The sequence below is a fragment of the Bos grunniens genome, chromosome 19 (genome assembly GCF_055505025.1).
Source record: "Bos grunniens cultivar Pamir isolate PY7600 chromosome 19, Bosgru_T2T1.0, whole genome shotgun sequence".
Classification (NCBI taxonomy): Eukaryota; Metazoa; Chordata; class Mammalia; order Artiodactyla; family Bovidae; genus Bos; species Bos grunniens.
Genome location: NC_141183.1, coordinates 5,236,967 through 5,262,962, shown reverse-complemented (window position 1 = coordinate 5,262,962; position 25,996 = coordinate 5,236,967). Strand labels below are relative to the sequence as shown.

The window sequence follows — 25,996 nt, the reverse complement described above, 5'->3', positions numbered from 1 at the left end:
GAGTGACCAACACTTTCTTTGGGTGGAAGAGCTTCAGGAGGGCATCTGAGCTGGTCAACCTGTGCTCGGAGGAGACTAGACTGATGATGGATGATAGGCAAGGCTCAGGTGAAACAGGTAGAACATGCCCAAAGGCTGCAGCCAGATGTCCCAGACTCTCTCCCCCCAGGCTAAGGAATTTGCATTCTTTGCACGTCTTTAGAACTGTTTCCCAGTGCCTTCCCTTCCTTCCTGTCATCTCCTCCCCCGGTGTCTCCCTGGTTATCTCCTTTCAGAGCTGGATGGTTTCTGATAGCTGGGGTCAGCCTGGGTGAAGCCACCCAGGCCACCCAGGCTAGCCTGGGCCGGGTCAGTGACGGGTGTGCCGGCGGATCCCGTGGAGGACGTGCGGGCCCCTTAGCGCGTGCGCGTCCCAGGGAGGGACCATGGGCGCTGACCCTCTCTGCTCCTCTGCACACAGCCGTATCCAGCATGCTCCACGGCCACAGCCCCGTGTCCCAGGCCCTGCTGGGCACCTTCTTCACCTGGGGGTTGACAGCGGCCGGGGCGGCCCTCGTGTTCGTCTTCTCTAGCGGACAGGTGAGTTTCCTCGCTTTGGTTTTGGGGGTTCGCGGGGGGGCCTTTTGTAGTGAACTCTGCCCCTTTCCTTCCCTCGCCCCCCCCCCCCCAGCCCCCTGCCTGGGAGCTCATGGGCCCTCTGCGTCTCCCTTCCCGATGCCCAGTGTTTTGGCCATTAGGAGCCCCCACCTGATTTCTCTCTGCTGCCCAGGTTCTCGGGCCTGGAGCAGGTGGCAATGTGTGTGAGGTTTGACCCCCTCGCCCTGTGCCGTGAGGGGCAGAAAAGACCCTGGAAAAAGCTAGGTGGCCGGCTCTGTCCCCTTCAGCCCATTTCTAGGCTCTTCCTTTCCTCCCTCGTCCCCTTTGGGATGAACACACACAGACCTGCCCCCTGCCCCCCAGGCCCCTGAAAACCCCACCCCACCCCGTGCACCCCTACATCTCCCAGAACCCCCCTCCATGCACACTCCGTGCACCCTCCCGCCCCTCCCCAGCCCACGCCCGCCTCCTGTGCCTGGAGGCCCTGCCTCTCCTCCAGCACAGGCTGCCCGAGTCCACGGCGTCCTGATGAATGCAGAGTCCCTGCACCCGCCGTGCTCGGGGCGCAGGCAGGGCAGCTGTGGCGAGCGGGCACGCGCTGGAGGAGCGAGGCAGACCCGCCGAGAGGCCCGGGAAGCCGGCCGGCCGGGGTCCTCTCGTGTCAGGACCTGTACAGCAGTGCTGATGTTGTCGGGAACTGGGCTGGGAGCCTGCAGAGACTGGTCCGGGTCCCAGGCTGCTGTCAGCAGGCGACCCAGCGCCCCGCCCGTCTCCCGACAGCTGTGCCAGGTCCCCCAGGGTCCTGTCCTCGAGCCCTTCTGGGGTACAGCAGCCCGTGTTTCCATCTTGCCCAGTTTCAGTTGCGTTTAGAAGCAGAGATCTAAGTCGGAAGAGCTGGGTTCTGGCTGACCGGCTGGCCGCAGAGACCTGAGTGGAAGTCCACAGGTCCCGAGTGAGCCCGGTCGGTGCTGTGGAGGCCGCTCGGAAGCGAGAAGCCATCGCAGAGGTGCCCCCTCCCCTGGGAGCTGAGAGCCCCTAATCTGTCTCCCGTTAGTGTTGCCCCCAGGTCAGTGGGAGGAACGGCTGAGACACTTCTCTGTGCAGAGGCGTGTCGGGGGTCCCCACGAGCACTCACAGATGCCGTGATTCACTAGACGGGCTCGTGGGACTCGGCACATGGCTGAGCCACGTCGTCGTCGCTAAGGTCTATCACAGCGAAAGGACACAACAGCTACATCAGGGTCTGGGGAGATCTGTGCACAGATTTGGGGTCTGACGCGCCCTTCCTCCTATGAGGAGGCACAGAGCGCGCTCCTTCCCCAGCAGTGACAACGTGGTAACACGTGGACGATGTGTCTGCCCAGGGACGCCCAGTACCGGCTCGGTCCTCAAGGTCTTTACTGGGGGCTGGCCACAGAGGCAGCTGAGCCACCAACCCAAATTCCAGACTCTCAGAAGGAAAGCAGCTGTCCTGGATAAATCACCTGGTTTGTGAAATGGGCACAGGGACCCACCCTTATCGGTCAGGGATGGGGGAGCAGTCCCAGTGCCAGCTTCCCAGGAGCCAGTTAAGGACCAGCCTTGGGAGCAGGCTCAGCTGGGCTAGGTGAGCCCTCTCTGCACAGGAGCCGTGCCAGAGAGGTGGGAAGGGCCAGACATGAGGGGATAAAGCAGCTGTGGACGGGAGTGCCCAGAGGCAAGCACTTCTCCTCCTGCCCCGGCAAACCTCAGTTTTCACCCAGCTGATATAGGGGCTTCAGTGAGGATTCCTGGGGATGATGGACACTCAGCCATCTCCACTGCTATCAACAGCAGCTCAAGTTCACTCGAAATTCTTTTTTTTTTTTTTTTAACATTTGTTTATTTGGCAGCAGTGGGTCTTAGTTGAGGCACGTGGGATCTAGTTCCCTGACCAGGGGTCAAACCCAGGCCCCCTGCCTTGGGAGCACAGAGTCCTAGCCACTGGACCACCAGGAAAGTCCCCCAAATTCATTTTCTTGATTGAAAAAAAATCGTATTGTAATTGTAGGGAACTCAAAAAATGTGGAGAAGCCGAAAGAAATAATAAAAAACGTTCCCAATCTCACTTTTCTGAAAGGAAAACTGAAATATTTCTTCAAGTTTATTTGGCTGTATTTGAGTATACAAATACAGACATATCTGTTTTCTGTATATAATGAGGATCAAATTATGAATTTTTATAATGAGCATTTTTCACTGGATGTCATAGGCATCCCTCCCTAACCCTAAATGGTTTTTTGATTATTTTGATTAGTTACTTAGATAGCTGTAGAACATCCTGCCGTAAAAATGCAGTGCAGTTTATTTAGCCAGTCCCCAACAGCTGGACAGTTAGTTTATGACTGAACAATAGCAACTGTGTCCATGTGGCTAGAGATTATATAACTTAGGCCCCTCCTTAAAAAGAAAATCTTTTTATTGAAAAACACAACGCATATAGAAAAATGCACATTTTATGGACTTCCCTGATGGTCCAGTGGTTAAGAATCCACCTGCCAATGCAGGGAACACGGGTTCGATCCCCGGTGTGGGAAGATCAACTAAGCCCATGCACCTCAAGTACTGAGCCCGAGATCCGGAGCCCTCGAGCCGCGATAAGAGAAGCCACTGTGATGAGAAGCCAGGGCACCACAGCTGGGGAGCAGCCCTCACTTGTCACGGCTAGACCCAGCACACCCCAAAATACAGAAATAATTTAAAGAAAGGAAAATGCATTTTCTAAGTGTACAGCTTGATGACTTTTCACCAGTGTCCATGGAAATAGCGCCCAGATCAAGTACTAGAATAGGATCCCCCCAACCCCTGACAGGCAATGCCAAAGAATGCTCAAACTACTGCACAATTGCACTCATCTCACACGCTAGTAAAGTAATGCTCAAAATTCTCCAAGCCAGGCTTCAATGATATGTGAACCATGAACTTCCAGATGTTCAAGCTGGTTTTAGAAAAGGCAGAGGAACCAGAGATCAAATTGCCACCATCTGCTGGATCATCGAAAAAGCAAGAGAGTTCCAGAAAAACATCTATTTCTGCTTTATTGACTATGCCAAGGCCTTTGTGTGGATCACAATAAACTGTGGAAAATTCTTCAAGAGATGGGAATACCAGACCACTTGACCTGCCTCTTGAGAAACCTGTATGCAAGTCAGGAAGCAACAGTTAGTACTGGACATGGAACAACAGACTGGTTTCAAACAGGGAAAGGAGTTTGTCAAGGCTGTATATTGTCACCCTGCTTATTTAACTTATATGCAGAGTACATCATGAGAAACGCTGGGCTGGAAGAAGCATAAGCTGCAATCAAGATTGCTGGGAGAAATATCAATAACCTCAGATATGCAGGAGGAAAAGGGGACGACAGAGGATGAGATGGCTGGATGGCATCACGGACTCGACGGACGTGGGTTTGGTGAACTCCAGGAATTGGTGATGGACAGGGAGGCCTGGCGTGCTGCAATTCATGGGGTCGCAAAGAGTCAGACACGACTGAGTGACTGAACCGAACTGAACTGATGGAGATAACAGCACCCTTATGGCAGAAAGTGAAGAAGAACTAAAGAGCCTCTTGATAACAGTGAAAAGCGGAGAGTGAAAAAGTTGGCTTAAAACTCAACATTCAGAAAACTAAGATCATGGCATCCGGTCCCATCACTTCATGGCAAATAGATGGGGAAACAGTGGAAACAGTGTCAGACTTTATTTTTTTTTGGCTCCAAAATCACTGCAGATGGTGACTGCAGCCATGAAATTAAAAGACTCTTAATCCTTGGAAGGAAAGTCATGACCAACCTAGACAGCATATTCAAAAGCAGAAACATTACTTTGCCAACAAAGGTCCGTCTAGTCAAAGCTATGGTTTCCAGTGGTCATGTATGGATGTGAGTTGGACTATAAAGAAAGCTGAGCACCAAAGAATTGATGCTTTTGAACTGTGGTGTTGGAGAAAACTCTTGAGAGTCCCTTGGACTGCAAGGAGATCCAACCAGTCCATCCTAAAGGAAATCAGTCCTGGGTGTTCATTGGAAGAACTGATATTGAAGCTGAAACTCCAATACTTTGGCCACCTGATGTGAAGAGCTGACTCATTGTCAGACCCTGATGAAGACCCATATGAAGACCCATGTAAAGACCCTGATGCTGGGAAAGATTGAAGGCAGGAGGAGAAGGGGACAACAGAGGATGAGATGGTTGGATGGCATCACCGACTCGATGGAGACAGGGAGGCCTGGCGTGCTGCAGTCCATGAGGTCACAAAGAGTTAGACACGACTGAGTGACTGAACTAAACTGAGCTGAACTGAACCCCTGCCCTCCCCTGCAGCAATCCTTTCAGGGTCCCTTGCAATCCCTACCCCAGTCCCCTACTGCATTCCAAGGGCAGCCCCTCTCCTGGTCTCCAACAGCAGAGTTTCGTTTTCTCTGTTTTGTAGAGTGTATTGTATAGTGTATGCTCTTCTATGTCTGGCTGATTTCACCCTATTTATTGCTCAGTTGGTAAAGAATCCGCCTGCAATGCAGGAGACCATGGTTCAATTCCTGGGTCGGGAAGATCTGCTGGAGAAGGGATAGGCAACCCACTCCAGTATTCTTGGGCTTCCCTTGTGGCTCAGCTGGTAAAGAATCTACCTGCAATGCGGGAGACCTGGCTTTGATCCCTGGGCTGGGAAGATCCCCTGGAGAAGGCAAATGCTACCCACTCCAGTATTCTGACCTGGAGAATTCCATGGACTACAGTCCATGGGGTCACAAAGAGTTGGACACGACTGAGTGACTTGCACTTTCACCGTTTTTGCATTTCCCGAATGCCGCTGCCTGACTGTGAGCTCCAGTCACGTGTGTATGCGTGTTCTCCTTCCTACATGGTGTTCTCTGTGTGTATACATCTTCGTGACCTATCCATTCTGCCTCTGTGGACCTCTGGGTAGTTTTGAGTTTCAGCTCTCACAAGTAGTGCCATAAAAAGCATTTTTGCCCACAAGTCCGCTGAATCCAAGTATGTGTTTCTGTTGGTAATTACGCATGGCCCTCACTGCTGAGTCATGGGGCATGCTGATGAAGTTTCACTTTGAGCGGATGCTGCCAGCTTTCCAAAGTGGCTGGACCAGCTTGTATGCCCACCTGCAGTGCGGGAGGATTTTGGTTGGTCCACGTGCTCCTTGTCAGTACTTGTCAATTTCCAACTTTATACCAGCTCCTTAGTGAAGTCGCTCAGTCGTGTCCGACTCTTTGTGACCCCTACCAGGCTTCTCAGTCCGTGGGGTTTTCCAGGCAAGAGTACTGGAGTAGGTTTCCACTTCCTTCCCCAGGGGATATTCCCGACCCAGGGATCAAACCTGGGTCTCCCGCATTGTAGGCAGACGCTTTACCCTCTGAGCCACCAGGAAAGCCCATACCAGCTCCTTACTAAAGGTTTATAGCCATGGTTCACAGGGAGCGCTGAGAAAGATGTAAAGCACGTGGACCAATGCGAGCCAACGATCATGCTAAATGAAGCCTCTCATTGGTTGTGGAATGCATGGACGGTTTAAAAAAAATTTTTCCCCCCTGACTCTTGGCTCATTTTATAAAGACGTGGGTCCAGGGTTCCAGATATATTTGCATGTCTTTATTCATGTGGCTTTCTTAGGCTTATGATTGCCTCCTATCCCATGAAACGTTTCTTAGAAACTGAAACATCTTTTTTTCACTTTCAGAGGCGGATCTTAGATGGAAGCCTTGGCTTTGCTGCAGGGGTAAGTCAGCACATGGTGGGAGGGATCTGAGTGGAGAATGTTTCTTCTGTTATTTCTCTGCCAAGGCGTATTTCCAGCCTCTGCCCTTGTGGCCACGTTCCCCCTTTGTAATCTCCAGTTGCCAATGGCTCCCTCTGATCGCTGACCCTGTTTGCATCCAGCAAAGGGAATGCCCCTGCCTTTCCTTAGAGAAAGAGGCTTGTTGGCAGCTGTCTCAGGACTTGTAAATAAGTATTCCAAGTGAGGTATATATGTTTAGGGAGGGCTTAGCACAGAGCTCTGTTGGCACTAATCAAATATGTTCTTTACTCCTCCTTGTCACCCATAAGACCTTATATTATGGATATTTTCAAACATGTACAAAAGTGGAGAGAATCCCATAAGGTACCCCCAGCGTACCCACAGCTCAGCTTCAATCATTAAGCAAATCATGACATTTGCTAAGCTCATTTAACATACCCCTCCTCCCCCAACCTCCCTCCGCCTAGTATACGTGGGAGGGAGACTGTTTTGTAAAAGCAAATCTCAGACATCATATAATTTCACTTGTAAATTCAATGCACAACTCTAACTGAATGATGATTAAAAAAAAGAAAAACATAGTTGGCATGGTATTATCACACCTACCAAAATTAATATTTCCTTATTAGTATCCAATATTTGACTTCACAGACTTCCTCTGTTTTTCAAAGGTGTCTCCTAAAACTGTTTTGTTAGAATCACGATCCAAACAAGATTTTCATGTTCAATTTGTTTCCTTTTTTGGGGGCATAGCTCAAGGTTTACTGGGTCTTAGTTCCCTGACCAGGGATGAAACCTGGGCCTTGGCAGTGACGGCATCAAGTCCTAACCACCGGACCACTGGGGAGCAGCCTTGAATTTGTTTCATACTGAGTATCTTCAGTCTCTTTTATTATTTAACAGTACTCTCCCCCACCCCACCATTTCCACCCCTACCCCTAGTAACTTGTTAGAGAAGCTGAGTCGTTGGTCTGTAGAACGTCCCATGATTTGACCTTGGCGGATTGCCTCCTGGTGCTGTTGAACTTGTTCCTCTGTCCCCTGGGTCTCCCGTAAACTGGGAGTCAGACCTAGAGGCTCACTTAGTGCGGATTCCATTTTCTAGGCATGAATACCACCTGGAGGTGCTGTGTATTCCACTCTCATCAATCACATTCAGTTCAGGTCAGTCGCACAGTCGAGTCCGACTCTTTGCGACCCCATGGACTGCAGCACGCCAGGCCTCCTTGTCCATCACCAACTCCCACTCAAAGTCCAGCTCAAACTCATCTCCATTGAGTCAGTGATGCCATCCAACCATCTCATCGTCTGTCATCCCCTTCTCCTCCTGCCTTCAGTCTTTCCCAGCATCAAAGTCTTTTCCAGTGAGTCAGCTCTTCGCATCAGGTGGCCAAAGTATTGCAGTTTCAGCTTCAGCATCAGTCCTTTCAGTGAATATTCAGGACTGATTTCCTTTACGATGGACTGGTTGGATCTCCTTGAAGTCCAAGGGACTCTCAAGAATCTTCTCCAACACCATAGTTCAAAAGCATCAATTCTTCAGTGCTCAGCTTTCCTTATAGTCCAACACTCACATCCATACATAACTACTGGAAAAACCATAGCTCTGACTACATGGACCTTTCTGGCAAAGTAATGTCTCTGCTTTTGAATATGCTGTCTAGGTTGGTCATAACTTTTTTTCCAAGGAGCAAGCATCTTTTAATTTCAGGGCTGCAGTCACCATCTGCAGTGATTTTGGAGCCAAAAAAAAAATAAAGCCTCTCACTGTTTCCATTGTTTCCCCATCTATTTGCCATGAAGTGATGGGACCGGATGCTATGATCTTAGTTTTCTGAATGTTGAGTTTTAAGCCAACTTTTTCACTCTCCTCTTTCACTTTCATCAAGAGGCTCTTTAGTTCCTCTTCACTTTCTGCCATAAGGGTACTGTTATCTGCATATCTGAGGTTATTGATATTTCTCCCGGCAATCTTGATTCCAGCTTGTGCTTCATCCAGCCTGGCATTTCACAAGATGAACTCTGCATATAAGTTAAATAAGCAGGGTGACAATATACAGCCTTGACAAACTCCTTTCCCTATTTGGAACCGGTCTGCTGTTCCATGTCCAGTTCTAACTGTTGCTTCTTGACTTGCATAAAGATTTCTCAGGAGGCAGGTCAGGTAGTCTGGTATTCCCATCTCTTGAAGAACTTTTCACAATTTGTTGTGATCCACACAGTCAAAGGGTGTGGCGTAATCAATAAAAGAGTAGATGTTTTTCTGGAATTCTGTTGCGTTTTTGATGATCCAGCAGATGTTGGCAATTTGATCTCTGGTTCCTCTGCCTTTTCTAAATCCAGCTTGAACATCTGGAAGTTCTCGGTTTCCATATTGTTGAAGCCTAGCTTGAAGAATTTTGAGTATTACTTTGTTAGCATGTGAGATGAGTGCAATTGTGCGCTGGTTTGAACATTCTTTGGCATTGCCTTTCTTTGGGATTGGAATGAAAACTGACCTTTTCCAGTCTTGTGGCCACTGCTGAATTTTCCAAATTTGCGGGCATATTGAGTGCAGCACTTTCACAGCATCATCTTTTAGGATTTGAAATAGCTCAACTGGAATGCCATCACCTCCACTAGCTTTGTTCGTAGTGATGCTTCCTAAGGCCCACTTGACTTTGCAATCCAGGATCTCTGGGTCTAGGTGAGTGATCACACCATCGTGGTTATCTGGGTCATGAAGATTTTTTTGTATAGTTCTTCTGTGTATTCTTGCCACCTCTTCTTAATATCTTCTGCTTCTGTTAGGTCCATACCATTTCTGTCCTTTATTGAGCCCATCTTTGCATGAAATGTTCCCTTGGTATCTCTAATTTTCTTGAAGAGATCTCTAGTCTTTCCCATTCTATTGTTTCCCTCTCTTTCTTTGCATTGATCATGGAGGAAGGCTTTCTTATCTCAGCTTGGTATTCTTTGGAACTCTGCATTCAAGTGGATATATCTTTCCTTTTTTCCTTTGCCTTTGGCTTCTCTTCTTTTCTCAGCTATTTGTAAGCCCTCCATAGACAACCATTTTGCCTTTTTGCATTTCTTTTTCTCCTGGATGGTCTTGATCCCTGCCTCCTGTACAATGTCATGAACCTCTGTCCATAGTTCTTCAGGCACTCTGTCTATCAGATCTAATCCCTTGAATCTATTTGTCATTTCCACTGTATAATCATAAGGGGTTTGATTTAGGTCATACCTGAATGGTCTAGTGGTTTTCCCTACTTTTCTCAATTTAAGTCTGAATTTTGGAATAAGTAGTTCATGATCTGAGCCACAGTCATCTCCTGGTCTTGTTTTTGCTGACTGTATAGGTCTTGTTTTTGCTGACTGTATAAATCTTCTCCATCTTTGGCTGCAAAGAATATAATCTGATTTCAGTATTGACCATCTGATGATGTCCATGCATAGAGTCTTCTCTTGTGTTGTTGGAAGAGGGTTTTTGCTATGACCATTGCGTTCTCTTAGCAAAACTCTGATAGCCTTTGCCCTGCTTCATTCTGTATTCCACGCCCAAATTTGCCTGTTACTCCAGGTATTTCTTGACTTCCTACTTTTGCATTCCAGTCCCCTTTAATAAAAAGGACATCTTTTTTGGGTGTTAGTTCTAGAAGGTCTTGTAGGTCTTTATAGAACCGTCCAACTTCAGCTTCTTCAGCATTACTGGTTGGGGCATAGACTTGGATTACTGTGATACTGAATGGTTTGCCTTGGAAATGAACAGAGATCATTCTGTCATTTTTGAGATTGTACCCAAGTATTGCATTTTGGACCCTTTTGTTGACTATGATGGCTACTCCATTTCTTCTAAGGGATTCCTGCCCACAGTAGTAGATATTATGGTTGTCTGAATTAAATTTGCCCTTTCCAGTCCATTTTAGTTCACTGATTCCTATAATGTTGATGTTCACTCTTGCCATCTCCTGCTTGACCACTTCCAATTTGGCTTTGATTCATGGACCTTACATTTCAGGTTCCTATGCAATATTACTTTTTACAGCATCAGACTTTACTTCCATCACCAGTCATATCCACACCCGGGTGTTGTTTTTGCTTTGGCTCCGTCTGTTCATTCTTTCTGGAGTGATTTCTCCACTCTTCTCCAATAGCATATTGGGCACCTACTGACCTCATGAGTTCATTTCTCAGTGTCATCAGTCACATTAGCAGGCACGTTAGTTTGTGCTTTTCCCTTTCCATTGAGTCAAATTTGGTTCCTTGCTCCTGTTTTTGTACTTCTGTGATCTGCAAAACCTGGCCTGAGGGTGGGACCTCCTGAGAGTCCTCTAAGCCAGTAACTCTGAGATCAGAGTCTGTGGAAGCATTCTAGGTGTTCCATGGGGCACAGAGAGTTGTTGCAAAATCAGTGTCCGTGTCCTCAGCTTCCAGTTTTGTTCTCTTTGGCCAAACTGCTGTGCCTAAGAATATCCCAAGGCGGATTGTGCCTTCCCACCTTCTGCGACACAGCTGCCCTCTCCTGCTTTATCAAAGGAAGATGCTCTCTTGCCTTGGTTCTTTGCCTCTGAGTAGCAGCATCTCCACACACAGACGGAGTGACCCTTGGTGTGTGGGTGCTGGGGTGGAGATGATGATCAGATCACTGATCACTGGACACAAATCCTTTAGCAATTCAGATACTGTCCTTTCAGGGAAATAAGATCCCTAAAGCCACATGGTGTGGCCAAAAATAAAGAGAGAAAGAAATCCTTTAATGTAAATTTCCCTGGTGGACCAATGCTGAAGCTGAAACTCTAATACTTTGGCCACCTGATGCGAAGACCTGACTCATTGGAAAAGACCCTAATGCTGGGAAAGATTGAGGGCCAGAGGAGAAGGGGATGACAGAGGATGAGATGGTTGGATGGCATCACCGACTCAATGGACATGAGTCTGAGTAAACTCTGGGAGTTGGTGATGGACAGGGAGGCCTGGCGTGCTGCAGTTCATGGGGTCACAAAGAGTCCGACACGTCTGAGCGACTGAACTGAACTGAACTGAACTGCTCTGGGATTTTGGGCCTTAGTCAATGGCACCCCACTCCAGTACTCTTGCCTGGAAAATCCCATGGCTGGAGGAGCCTGGTAGGCTGCAGCCCATGGGGTTGGGAAGAGTTGGACACGACTGAGCAACTTCCCTTTCACTTTTCACTTTCATGCACTGGAGAAGGAAATGGCAACCCACTCCAGTGTTCTTGCCTGGAGAATTCCAGGGATGGCAGAGCCTGGTGGGCTGCCGTCTGTGGGGTCGCACAGAGTCGGACACAACTGAAGCGACTTAGCAGCAGCAGCAGCAGATACAGTTCAAAGAACAAAATTCCCTGGTGGTCTAGTGGTTAAGACTCTGTGCTCCCAATTGCGGGGAGCCCAGGTTCAATTCCTGGTCAGGGAACTAGATCCCACATGCTGTCACTAAAGATGCCACATGCCACACCTGAGAGCCAGAGTAGCCAACTAGGTAGATAAATAAAAAAATATTAAAAAAAAAAATGACAGTATTAGAACAAAATATTTGTTTTTTCTATCTTCTTTACATGAATACGTTTTCTTTGTTTAAGAAAAAAAAACTTGAACCACTTAATGTTTATTCACAGATATATGAATGAAAACTGAAAAAATTAGAAAAAGGCCTCATCCTTGAAAATAAGTATTTCCAAGAATAAATATTATTAGACTTTTGAATATCTAATAATTATGAAATGGTAGATTAAATTTTTGCTGTTATGAATCTGTTCTCAACCACTAATAGTTTTAATAGTCAGTCAATCCAGGAAATTGTTATTTAAGCAGTTAGAACTCTAGGCTCACAGGAAATTAAAAAAAAATTAAATTAAAATGTGCATAGATATTTTATTGCAAACCAGTATGAGAAAGAAACCAATAATAGCCTTTCTAGCATAAAATATAAGTTGCTCTAGGATAAAATTCGGTGGGAAAATGGAATTGATATACTAATCAAGGAGAAAAAGGAATGGTATACATTTTTTGACTTTTGAATAATAGCTAGCTCTTGTGTTTTTGTGTGTAGAATATAACCCTGGAACAGAAAAGTACATGACATAAACACACAACTTATTTTGTGTACATTTTTAAGTGGATAACAGAGAGAATCAAATCCCTATGCTGTTTATTTTTATTTAATTAATTTTTTTTGGCTGCATGGCTTTTGGGATCTTAGTTCCCCAACTGGGGATTTAACCTGGCCCTCAGCAGTGAAAGCACCAAGACCTAAGCACTGGACGGCCAGGGAAAACTCCCTCCTACGCTGTTTAGATCCCAGTGGGTCCATTTAAACGACGGATGAAATAGTTTTATTTAAGCACACCGATATTTACATGCCAGAATTTACATCTTTTGTGCCTCTTTAAATTTGAGATGAAAGCATTTTATTTTTTAATTGTTACTTTAAGAACTTTGTCGCCGATTGCAGTGTGGTGTTAATTTCTGCCGCACAGCAACGTGCTTTGGTTCTGTGCATTTGTATTCTTTTCTGTTACGGTTCATTCACAGGATATTGGTCATATGTCCCTGTGCTGTGCAGTAGGACCCTGCCGCTCATCCACTCCGTGTATAAGAGCTCCATCTCTTATTCCCACACTCCCTCTTCACTCCCGCTTCTTGTTCCTCCCCCTGCCCCTTGGCCACCACACATACGTTCCCTATGTCTGCGGGTCTGTTTCTTTTTGTAGATAAGCTCATCTGTGTCACGTTTTAGATCCCACATGTGAGTGATATCCTATGGTGTTTACCTTTCTGCCTTACTTCCCTTAGTGGGATCATCTCTAGTTGCTTCCGTGTTGCTGCCAATGGCCTGATTTCCTTCTGTTCTATGGCTGAGTAGTATTCCACTGTACACATGTGGCACATCTTCTTTATCCATTCATCTGCTGTTGGACGTTCAGGATGCGTCCATGTCTTCAGGGAGCAGAGCTGGGATGTGAACCCTCTGACTGTTGAGTCCCAACAGTTAAAGCTCAGTGCCTCCTAGATGATGTCTGGACCAGCTGCCTCTATTTTACAGACAAGAAACAGAACCACAGAGAGTAAATTACTTATCCAGAATTAAAAAATGCTAGATGGCATGGAGCTAGGATGAAACCCAGATGAGAAGTCGGGGGCTGTCAGCATTGAGCTCTGTGACCTTGGGGAGGCTCCTCGGTCGTCTTGGACCTCAGCTGAGTCTGCTGGAGTCTGGGGGTGTTGGAAGGGATGGTTCCTTAAGAGCGTCTTCGATCTGCATGTCTGAAGGGGTGAGTTTCCACGGAAGTTAGCGTCTCTCTTTTGTTGTAAAGCAATTACAAAGCGTTTCAGTCGGTTTCCAGTCCACCTATTCCCCTACGCACCTATTAACGGTAAATTTAAACTTGCAATCGAACGCCCTTTCACCCAAGTGAGAAAAGCACTCACGGCCCCCGGAGATGAGCATTTGGATGGATTTGGACAAAGCATCGAGGGTCACCGTTTTCATTTTCTTTGCTCTGGCCCTGATGTCTCTTTTTTGTGAGGTTTGAACTAACCAGGGTTCTCTAAATCAGTGTATATTCTCTCTCAAGGAAGAAGTACTTGTGCAGAATAAAAATGACCATGAAACTGCCGAAGAGAAAGGCCACCAATCAAACAGCTCACTGCTAGGCATGAAAAGGCAATTTAATATCCATTATTTAATCGCACAGGGAGCTGGGTCCTTATGAAAGATGTGATTTTTCTTAGGGACATTTTGGCTGAGTCGGCTTTTGTGCTGCAAGTGGTGAGTGGCGTTTTCTGCAAATAACCGTCGCACTGTTGGAAGTTAATGATGCTCTCCAGTGAAGGCCTCGGAGTCTGGAGGGATGATGGTGACCAGCTGTTCTCCATCTCCGTGGAGAAATGGATGGGAAGAAATGGGCTTAAGTCATTACATGAGGGATTCAGGGAGGAGATTTCAGCCAGATCCACTAGAAAGGTTTCTCCTAGAGAGGATAGTTGAGTGAGAAGGGCCAGGGTGCAGGGAGTAGCCACTGAGTTGGGTCAGAAAGCCTACCTTTTATTTATTTTCAAAATAATTTTACTGACTTATTTATTTATTTTCTTTTTTTTTAAATTTTATTTTATTTTTAAACTTTACAAATTGTATTAGTTTTGCCAAATATAAAAATGAATCCACCACAGGTATACACATGTTCCCCATCCTGAACCCTCCTCCCTCCTCCCTCCCCATACCATCCCTCTGGGTCGTTCCAGTGCACTAGCCCCAAGCATCCAGTATCGTGCATCGAACCTGGACTGGCATCTCGTTTCATACATGATACGGAAGCAACCTAGATGTCCATCAGCAGATGAATGGATAAGAAAGCTGTGGTACATATACACAATGGAGTATTACTCAGCCATTAAAAAGAATACATTTGAATCAGTTCTAATGAGGTGGATGAAACTGGAGCCTATTATACAGAGTGAAGTAAGCCAGAAAGAAAAACACCAATACAGTATACTAACGCATATATATGGAATTTAGAAAGATGGTAACAATAACCCTGTGTACGAGACAGCAAAATAGACACCGATGTATAGATCAGTCTTATGGACTCTGTTGCAGGGGGAGAGGGTGGGAAGATTTGGGAGAATGGCATTGAAACATGTATAATATCATGTATGAAACGAGATGACTTATTTATTTTTGGCTGCATTGGGTCTGCGTTGCTTTTCTCTAGTTGCAGCAAACAGAGGTTCCTCTCTATTTGCAGCGTGGGGCGAGGGCTCCTCATTGCGGTGGCTTCTCTTGTTGCGGACACGGGATCTAGGGTGCGAGGGAACCAGCTGCTGTGGCCCCTGGGCTCAGTCGCTGTGGCTCCCGGGCTCTAGGGCACAGGCTTGACAGTTGTGGCCCGTGGGCTTAGCTGCTTTGCGGCATGTGGGATCCTCCCGGATCAGGGATCGAACCCAGATCTGCATTGGCAGGCGGGACTCTTTGCCACGGAGCTGCCAGGGAAGCCCAGGCCTACCTTTTATATTCCCGGCTGTACAGATCCTAGATTATGAACTAATAATTGCTGTTACTAATTGAATTTGAGCAAACTCCGGGAGATAGTGAAGGACAGGGAAGCCTGGTGTGCTGCAGTCCATGGGGTTGCAAAGAGTCGGACACGACTTAGTGACTGAACACACACACACACACACACAATTGCTGTTGCATTTTCCCCTTATTGTCTGAGACGTAGGGAAGCCTGGCATGCGCTCATGGGGATTTTTCAATGTGAGGTCTTTTGGTCACACTAAAATGGGCTGAACCCCCAACAGACAGTATGAGCACTCCGATGGGCTCTGATGAGACTCCTGCAAAGATCATGGCTCTTGTTTCCCCGAGCCATCACTTTCTTCTTTATGAGGCTGAGTGAGATAAATGGCCCCAGATGACCCCCTGGGGAGGCTGAAGCCACATGGACCTGGAGCAGGTCCCATCCCCAGCATCACTTGGACCAGATAGGCCACCTTGGAAGTTTCATGGCAGTTGTCTCATGGAGTCTCCATTCTCTCTTTTTAATTTTTTCTTGTATACCGTGTTTAAAGTCTTTATTGAATTTGTTGCAGTATTGCTTTAGCCTTGTGTTTCGGTTTTTTGGCCCTGAGGCATGTGGGGTCCTAGCTTCAGGGGTGGAACCCTCGCTTCCCGGATTTGGAAGGTGATGTCTTAACCACTGGACCGCCAGGGAAGTCCCCGGATCTCCTCTCTTAAATCTGTGTTTTCAAGACGTGGGGAGCCGGGGAGCCTCAGGGCCTCCTGTGTCCTACTGTCCACAGCTTTTCTCCTGCACCAGGAGGCAGGGAGGTGATGCTGGTCTGTTCTGGAGCCGTTGGTGTCACTGTCTCATCACTTCAGTCGTGTCCAACTCGTTGCGACCCCCTGGACTGCAGCCCATCAGGCCCCTCAGTCCATGGGATTCTGCAGGCAAGAATGCTGGAGTGGGCTGCCATTTCCTTCTCCAGGGGATCTTCCCGACCCAGGGCTCGAACCTGCGTCTCCTGATCAGCAGGTGAAAGAGATTCTTTACCACTGAGTTACCTGGGAAGCCCATTCTGAGGCTAAGGCTGCCCTTTAGGTGGGCACTCAGCATAGTGAGGGCACGTTCCAGGGTGGGCTCGTGGGACTTGGAGCCCCCTCCCCCCGGGGTCTCGTGTGAGCTGGAGGGTGTGGCCCGGAGCAGGAAGAGAGTGTGGGGACCGGCCCTGCCGCAGCCAGGACCATGCTCGGGACAGTCGGCAGCGTCGCTAAGGGGCACCTGTCACTTCCCGCAAGGCCTTTTCTTTTTCAGGGTCTCAGATGGCCCGTTTCTGGTAGGAAACTTCTGTGCCTCAGCCAGGTGTCCTCAGACCAGGCTGAGCCCAGGCAGAAGACCCGGAACACAGCATAGGAGAGCAGGCTGACTCTGGCACTCCAGGCCCCCACGTGGCAGTGGTTTCTGTGAAGTTCCAGGATGGCGTGGTGAAAGCTCTGCCGCACCGCTGTCCGTCATCCTGTGCCAGCAAGATGGGCCCCTTCCTCCCCTGGACATCAGACTCCATCCTGGGGAGGGGAGGGGGATGGCCAAGCGAGAAGGGAAGGAAAGAAAAAAGGGAGAAAAGCACCCAGGGCGGAGACAGACTGTCATTATTATTCTTGTATTTCTTCTTTTCAATTTCATGCTTCAGATTTCCTGTGTCGTTATAAACCGTGTGGGGGAGGAAATGGTATATATTACCTTCTCTCTGCGGTGATGGGAGCGCACAGCATTCTGTCGGTGGAGGAGCCCACGTGCTTGAGCATATGGAGGGGCGGCCTTGATCCTGCGCAGCGCCGCCCCCCGCCCCGCCCCGGACGCTGTTACCGCCCCGCCCCGTCTCAGCGCATCCGTCCCGCCCCGTCTCAGCTCTCCTTCCCCACGTTCACCCTCAGGCGGCCTCCGGTCTCACGGCCCGTCTCAGCGCATCCGCTCTCCTTCCCCACGTTCACCCTCAGGCGGCCTCCAGTCTCACGGCCCCCCCTGCTTCCTGCCCTCTCCCTCTGCCTTTCCTTGCCCTCCTGGGCCGACTGTGTCGACTGGGCCGGGGCACTGTCACTCCCTGGGGATACCTGTTCCGCCGTGTTTGGGGGGATCCTTCCCTGTTCCCATCAGCGAGAGGGTGGGATTGTACATAAGTGACCAGCAGGAGATTAAAACGGGCCTTTGATGTTACTGTTGTTGAGTCGCTTCGTGTCTCACTCTTTGCAATCCCATGGAGTATAGCCCACCAGGCTCCTCTGTCTTCCACTATCTTCTGGAGTTTGCTCAAATTCATGTCCATTGAATCACTGATGCCATTCAACCATCTCATCCTCTGTCGTCCCCTTCTCCTCCCACCTTCAATCTTTCCCAGCACTGGGGTCTTTTCCAATGAGTTGGCTCTTTGCATCAGGTAATCAGAGTATTGGAGCTGCAGCTTCACCATCAGTCCTTCCAATGAATATTCAGCGTTGATTTCCTTTAGGACTGACTGGTTTGATTTCCATGCTGTCCAAGAGACTCTCAAGAGTCTACTTTAGCACCACAGTTAGAGAGCATCAATTTTTTAGGCACTCAGTCTTCTTTATGAACTGGAGATGGAAATGGCAACCCAGTCCAGTATTCTTGCCTGGAGAAACGCATGGGCAGTATGAGAAAAGGACCTTGGGAGGCTTGAAATAGTCAGATGTGAGCATCCCAAAGTCACAGTAAGTCTTACGGATTCTCTGTAGGAATGGGTAGGTGTTCAGTAGATACTCCTTTAAGATGGGCTCCTTTTTCTCCCTTCATCCCTCTTTCCCTGCCTTCCTCCCATTCTCTCTCTCTCCCCCACCCTTCCTTCTTGCCTTCCTTTCATTTGTGGAGAACCTGCTGTGTTCCAGGCACCGTGTCAAGCGCTGCGCATAAGAAGGCGCGCCGGGAGAGACGGTCTCTGTGTTTAGGGAAGGTCTGGTCTGGTAGGGGTGAGCCCAGCCCCCCGCGGCCCACGCCCAGCCCACTGTCTGTCTGCTTTCCCACTGTCTGTTCTTGTCACTGGAGATTTGTTGGACTCCAGCCGCGCCCGTGGGTCCACACATTACCTGCGGCTGCTCCGGCATTACAGCGGCAGCCCCGAGGTGCTGCAATATTTGCTCTCTGGCTTCTCCCCCAAGTTCACTGACCCCGGGTGTAGCTGCAGGCGGGTGATGGACCACGGGGACCGCAGCTCTGTGCTGTCCAGACAGGGCCCCAGCCAGGCTGGAGGTCTTGGATGCTCCCTGGAGCGTCCAGGGCTCCCGAGTTGGGGGGTTTTCTGGGGGCGTGGGTTTGTGGTGGACACTCCCCAAGGGGGCCCAGCCTTCCCTCCTGAAGTCGACATCACCACTCCCCTTTGCTGGAGGCAGACCTTTAAGAATCTCCAGGGAAACAGCTTTGCAGTGAAGTGGAATGAGTTACGTGGACCCTTTTGCTCCGTTGTCCTTGTCGCATAAGGCGGCCTGTGGCCATCTAGACGGATGGCCCTGGGTGAGCGTGTGTCATTTAACATGGTGAAATAAAGCCAGGGGTCCCAGCTCAAACCAAACTCCAGTTTGCTACTGTCCTTGGCATCTCTGGTTTAGCAGAGTGAGCTGACTTGGCCCAGCATCCTTGATGGTTTGATTCCAGGGATGGTTTGATTCAGGCTTTGGGGAAGCTCCCTCGCTTCTGACATGGTGGTTTGCCACCCTGGCTGCACATTAGAGTCACCTGGAGAGATGTGAAAACCCCAGTGCCCTGGACACACCCTGGACTCGATGCATCAGAATCTCTGGGGGTGGGATGAAGCTTCAGTAGTTCGTAGGGTTCCCCCGCACCCACCCAGGGTGATGGCGAGGTGCAGTCAAAGGTGAGAAGCCCTGGTCCTTTTTGCCTGTGCTTCAGCACAGCTTGTAGGCTATTACTTCCCCGACCAGGAATCGAACCTGCACCCTCAGTGGCAGACGTGTGCAGCCCTAACCACCTGATGTCCTCCAGGGAGTTCCTCAAGAACCTGTGTTCTGATGGGAACCATGGTTTAGTGAAGGATGAGCTGGTGTTTGGAAAAAGCCGATTCCCTTCAGAGGCTCCATGCAGCTGTGGGGCTGAGCATGCAGCTGACCCAGCACGTAGGGTTGGGGGGATGGTTAGAGGAACACTGGACGTCCAGGACTTGGACGGGGAGCCCAGGAGGAGGCTACTGTCTTTGATCTCTGGGGAGGCTGCCGTGACGGGGTCCACCACGCGCTTGGCAGTTGGCGCCCGAGGCTGGTTGGTTTTGGTAGCAACCTGGGTCGGGAGGCAGCAGTCGTTGTACGAGAAAGGTATTCTTTCCAATTGGTCAGGCAATAGTGGGCATCTGCCATCTGGGAACTCCAGCTCTTTCTTGGGTCTCCTTGGCATTTGCAAAAGGATGGGAGGCAGGCTCTACTGCTTTGAGACCTCGAGCCTTAGTTTAGATTCTCTTTGAGGCACTCACTGTCCTCCTTGGATCATGTATTGTGTCTGAAAGAAAAAAAAATCTCTGGACTGGTGGACCCTTCTGGAAGTCATCTCAGGCACCCGCTGCCATCAGACAGGGTGATGTTTCACCCAGGGCACGCAGATGGTGGGAGCACAGCTTGTTCCCAAAGATGTTTGCCAAGAAAGACTTTATACACTTTTTGGGGGCATGGGAGGGATGATCTAATTGAGTGTTTAGCTAGTTTCTTAGAAACTTATCTAAACGTCATCGGCTGAAATTTAAAAAAGAGAGTAGCTAACTTCGTTTTTCATAGGCATCTTAGTACAAATCACATTAAAATAACCTTTATCAAGTGTCAGCTCTTTTGTAAGATACTCTGAGTGCAAGGGATAAAAGTTAGTATTGGTTATGTTTTATCCTTTAAGGGGCTTCCCTGGGGGTCTAGTGGCTAAGACTCCATGCTGCCAATGCAGGGAGCCTGGATTTAATCTCTGTTCAGGGAACTAACAGGAACTAGATCCCACATGCCGCAGCTAAGACCTGGTGCTGTGGTTAAGAATCCGCCTTGCAATGCAGAGGACGTGAGTTCTATCCCTGGTTGGAGAGCTAAGATCTTACATGCCTGGGAGCAGTGCGCCCACACACCTCATCTAAGACCCTGTGCAGCCAAGGAAATATTTTTTTAAAAGTTTTATCCTATAGACCTTACCGCCAGGACCAGATCTACACACGTTATTCACTTAAGTGCTTTGTGCCAGGGCTTCTATTGGGTGGCGGGTTCCTGCTTTTCCCTGGTCCCTTGTTCACAAGGAGGGGAGAGGAGGGAATAATCCAGGCTTTGTCAAAGGCCAGTGTGAGTTCAGAGATAGCCAGACACGTGATCTCCTCACAGAAAAGCCCTTTGTCATGGCCCAGAAGGTGGAGCAAGGAGACAGTTGTCTTCAGACCAACCCATCCACCATTTCCTGAGCACCTACTGTATACTTGGGGGGTGGGGTATGGCAGGAAGCAAGGTGTCACCCCTCCCTGCGGGGGGTTTAGGGTGGGTTAGGACAGACAGGTCACAGTCACCTGGAATCAAGAGACGGGTCAGTGTGTGGTTGTAAGAAGCTAATTGACAGAGGGTGATGGGAACCCGGGAACAGGGAGGTTCTTTCTAGTTGGGGAAATAGGACTTTTTCTGTGGCTGAAGCTCAGATTGGAAGGACAGGCAGAGTTTGGGGTGGGGAGGGTGCGTGTGTTCGTGCCTGTGTGCTCGGTCACTCAGTCGTGTCCAACCCCGTGGACTGCAGCCCACCAGGCTCCTCTGTCCGGGGGACTCCCCAGGCAAGAAGCCTGGAGCAGGTTGCTGTTTCCTGCTCCAGAGGACCTTCCCGACCCAGGGACTGAGCCCAGGGCTCCGGCATTGCAGGCAGATTCTTTATCGTCTGAGCCACCAGGTAAGCCCAGGGAGTGAGCAGGGAAAGGAAATGAGTTATAGGTATAAGCAGCAGCAAGTTGGAAGTGCAGAGAGAAAAGTACAGGGTGGCAATGGGCTTGGTTGGTAGGTGACGCTGGAAAGGTAAGTCGGGGCTCAGGTGTGAACAACCTGGAGTCCTATGGAAGGGAGTTTGTGTCCTGTTCTCTAGATTGACGGGGAGACCCTGGAGGTTTTTGAGAGGTTGACATCAGAGTACTGCTCTCAGGAAGTGTCTTCTGTGGGTAGCAGACAGCGTGGCCACAGGGAGTGTGTAGGAGGATGCGGGCCATGGGCAGACAGGCAGGCTGGAGGCTCTTGCATTAATAATCTACATGTGATGCCTGGACTTATCCGTGGCCTTGACTCTGGGCGGACGCAGAGGAGTTGGGAAGGGAGAGAGTGAGAGACATCCTTGCTGGGGAGCTCAGGGACTTGGCCATCGTTTGATCGTGAAGGCAGCTGAGGAGGTTCAAGCACTTCACAAGTATTGTATTCCGGGGGTTCCTCCCCTGGGGTAGTCAGAGAACCCAGCTTCACCATCCTGTCTTTTGGGCTGAGGGGGACTCTCCTAGAAATGGGGAGATGTTGGGGGGGTGTCTCTTAGGTTTACACCAGGCTTTTCTCATCTGAGTGGTTTGTTCTTTGGAATCTGTGTGTTGGGGTGGTTTCCATGGCAACCAGACACCTACAGCTAGTTGTACTGATGGTGACGCTTCTTGCTGCTTGCTCTGTATCCATTAGGATGAGGTTTGACTGAGTGTAACTGAAACCCCAAAAATAGCGGCTTAAGTAAGAAAGCCTCCTTTGATGTAGAAGAAATCTGGAGACCGTGGCTGGGAACATAGTTCCATGGAGTCACCAGGGATCTAGACTCCTCTGTTGTTCATCACCTTGCCCCAGATGGGAGCCTTCGTCTTTCTGGCCCAAAATAGCTGCTAGAGATCAGGCCATCACATCTGCCTTCTGGGCAGCAGAATGGCAGGAAGGAGGGAGGTTCCTTGCAGGTCTTGCATGACAGGTCCATTTACAACTCATTGGCCAGCACTTACTGGTAAGACCTCTCTAGGTGCACGGAAGGCTAAGATTCGTGGTCTTTACATTGGGATTCTGTTACTGAAGGAGAGAGGACAGTGGGACCTGAGCAGGCAGTTAGCACTCTTGGTCACACAAAGCAGTGCAGAGAGAACTTTGAGCCCTAACAGTATCATTGACTTACTTTCTAGGCGTGCGTTTTCTGTATGTATATATATAAATATATATATATTAGTTTCTTTTGAAAGGAAGGAGTGATACATGAACTTGGTAAGAAATTCAAGTAATACTAAAGGGTGCACAATAAAAAATAAGTCCATCCGTCTCTTTGCATCTATCAGGGGCTTTGGGGGGGCATGAATGGTGAAAAGCCAATTCACTCTGGCACAAGGAAGAAAAGACATGTATTGGTCCAGGCAATTAAGATATCCAGGCACAGAACCAGCCTCAGAATCCTTTAATTTTGGATCAAAGGCCGATGCTGGGATGCTTTTTTCCATCTCCTGGCCCTGCTTTGCTTCGTGTGGCTTTACTTTCTTTTTTCCTTTTTTTTTGTGGGGGGCTGCATGTGGGATCTTAGTTCCCCAGCCAGGGGTCGACCCATGCCCGTTGCTTTGGAAGTGCAGGGTCTTCGCCCCTGGATGACCAGGGAAGTCCCCGTGAAGCTCCATTTTCAGTGGTCTGTCCACATCCTCTCAGGTTCAGGTCCAGAGGAGCGAGGTCTTCCCCAGCGCTTGGGGTTGAGGTTCACAGGCAGCGAGCCGCTGGCCTGACTCGGGTTATGTGTGCGTCCCTGAAGGCTAATTCCTGTTCCTGTGGGGATGTCACGCGTTCGCTGGCCAGGGCTGGGCACTGCCCTCGTCCAGCGACCCCTGGACTGCCTCACCGCGTCTCCCCATGTCTTGTTTTCCCTAGCGCCTCCAGCCTTCCTCTGGCCATCCCCCCCACAGTGAGACCAAGTGCCGGCTCTGTGCGTTTCCATTCCATTTGTTACCTGAAACACCCAAGGAAGAAATTCAAAGAGCCAGTGAGGCTTCGTTTGTGCTCTGCAAGCTGCAGAGAAGCGGGGCCTTGGTGGCCCGGATTAGTCATAGGTGTTCTGGTGTCCTGGGAGGAAAGGGCTCCGTTCTTCTCAGTACAAGGGCTACATTGTTCTAGAAGCAAGAATTAGCTATAGAGTGAGGTGGCAGTCTGTGGCTAGTCATGTGATCTCCCCAGAATCTCTGTGTGTGTAGAGGACTCTTGGCCTCTCATGAGTGGGTACATCCAAGCTGTGGATTTGGAATAAACTTGGGCCAAATACTGTTTGTTTGCTTTTTTTTTTTTTTTAATATTCCATGCTTCTGCATTTCTTGGTTTCATTATCCTGCACCTGTGTTACTTTGATTTCTTTTTTTTGAATTCCAAAATGTCCTTTTCACCACCCCCCTCCTTTTAAAATTTATTCATTTAGCTGCATGGATCTTTGTGGCATGTGGACTTCTCTCTGGCTGTGGCTTGGGCTTAGATGCCACGGAGCATGGGGGATGTCAGTTCTCCAACCAAAGATCAAACGCGCATCCCGTGCATTGGAGACGAATTCTTAACCGCTCAACCACCGGGGACATCCCCCAGAATGTCCTTCTAAATTCAGGGATCGACCTTCTTCCCTCTTTGTAGGTGAGTCCCGCCTCACTGGATGACTGTAAGTTATGGATTTAAAGAGCTTTTTGCTGAGGGTGAGACAGATGAAGAGAAAGCCCGACCTGGCATGTCTCGGGTGAGTGTGTGGGCAGTGCACTGGGGTGGTGCCAGGCTGAGGTTTTTATTATCTCGTTGTCCCTGCCCAGGGTGGTGAGACATGCAGAGCTCAGAGGAGCTGTAATCTTGGGCTGAGCATCCTTGCTGGTTGCTTTCTCAGGGCCTGGAGAGGCTATTGGCCTCAGCGTCGGGGTACAGGATGGAGGTAGGACCTCCATCCCGATGCCTCCCATCCCAAGGAGTCCGGCCTCAGGAGTGCTGTTTTTTTTTTTTTCCAGGCAGCTGAGGCCAGGAGGCAGGCTCTGAGCCAACACAGCGGTAGAGAGAGCACTGGGCCTGGGCCTGGGCCTGGGAGTCGTGAGCCCTGGGTTGCATTTCTAGCTCCTTACAATCTGCGTGATTAGCGGCAAGTCCTGTAACCTCCAGGCGAGCATCTCAGGGCTCCACCGAGACTGAGATCCTTCCCTTCTTCCACGATGGGAGGAAAAGTCCAGTCATGACTGTGTAATGCTTCTGTGCCTTCTGGAGCCAAGAGAGACCGAAATACCAGGACGGCAAACACTTTAATAGCTTGCCCGTGGAAGCTGATCTTTGCCGTCAGGCTGCCCTGCCTTTTAATCCCCACATCTGACTCTGGCTGGAGGCCAGGAGCCGATGCCTCACAGAATAGAACCATCACGCCCAGTGGAGGTTCAGCTGCCCTAGAGAATCGTGCAGTTGACAAGCAGTGTGTGGGGGAGGGTTCATCTTACCTGCCATGGATTTTCTTTCTCTCCTTTTTCTGCTATAGGAGTTTTTTTTTTTGAAATCTTTCTGCTTCTGAAACTGTTTCTGGTCTTCTGTGGAGAAATCAACCACGACAGCCCTGGGGCTAAGTGAGTTAGTTCTCCAGGAGGGTGGAAAGAATATATATCTGTTACAGGCATAAACGAGGGGAAAATGGATTAGTATTGTATTTAAAGTGGAGGAAGGGGCACGGAGTCATTGCCTGTGCATAAGCTTTAAGTAGATTACCGATTCCGCTGTGTGCAGCACTTTGTAATTATGCATCAAGGAACCCGTGGGCAGAGGGGTGTCCGTGTGCTAACTTCAGAGAACACTTGCATCTTATGAGCTCGTGAGGCCCAAATACTATTCTGAGACATTGGTTTAGGGCTTCATATTTTTCAAAACCCTTCCCCATCCGTGACCTCGTCTGACCCCCAGTAGTCCTGTAGCTTGTTTTGTTATCTGCATATAACAGTGAGGAGTGTTCTCTGCCCCACGGTGGACTCCTTTGTCTGACTTGTGCATGGGAGGCTTAAGGCCGGAGCGGAAAAGAAGGGAGCCTCCAGTGGTCCTCCAGATACTTCCCCCCAGACTCCCCCACCCAGGGTGTGCCAGGCACTGCTTTAGCCACTGGGGATAAAACAGTAAGCAAAGCAAACAAAAATTCCCGCCCTCCTAGAACTGCTATTCTAGCTGAGAGCCACATGATAAACTCTGCAGTGAAACTTACAGTGTGTCTGACAGAGATACATGTCATGGAGAAGAATAAAGGAAAGGGGGAGAGTAGAGAGGGCCCTGGTGGGCGGGGGGAGTCCTGTGCAGTGCAGTTTCAAAAAGAGAAGAATCAGGGAAGAGTCTAAGGAAGTACCCCTAACGTGTGGAAGGCTCTCAATATTATTTTTTTGAATCAGTAAACAGATGAAAAAATGCTCAAATGGATGGATGGATGGGTAGTGGATGGGTAGATGTATGGATAGATGGATGAATGGATGGGTGACTCATGGATGGATGAATAGATGGATGAATGAAAAGGTGGGTAGATGGATGGATATAGGGATGAACAGGTAGGTGGATGGATGGATAGATGGGTAGGTAGGCGAGCGGATGGATGGATGGATAAGATAAATGGATGGATACATGCACGGGTAG

At 49.2% G+C, this 25,996-nt stretch overlaps 1 protein-coding gene and 1 long non-coding RNA gene across 8 annotated transcripts in view; one reads left to right on the top strand and one right to left on the bottom strand.

The window, feature by feature from the left end:
* Positions 1-25,996, top strand: part of SLC39A11 (solute carrier family 39 member 11) — a 289,255-nt gene that overhangs the window by 3,810 nt on the left and 259,449 nt on the right. For 4 of the 7 annotated variants that reach the window (XM_086355939.1, XM_086355936.1, XM_086355937.1 and 1 more), the window contains exons 2-3: positions 461-579; positions 6,311-6,349. In XM_086355939.1, the coding sequence (XP_086212065.1) occupies positions 472-579; positions 6,311-6,349 (147 nt within the window). In that variant the 5' untranslated portion in view covers positions 461-471. Of the gene's footprint in view, positions 1-460; positions 580-6,310; positions 6,350-23,998; positions 24,099-25,996 lie in introns of all 7 variants that reach the window. The other 3 variants (XM_086355941.1, XM_086355940.1, XM_086355938.1) reach the window with 1 other exon arrangement.
* Positions 16,451-17,209, bottom strand: LOC147350982 (uncharacterized). Its single transcript, XR_015147124.1, has 2 exons — positions 17,109-17,209; positions 16,451-16,933 (listed from the first exon to the last, which is right to left on the bottom strand). It is a non-coding gene; the product is annotated as an uncharacterized LOC147350982 (long non-coding RNA).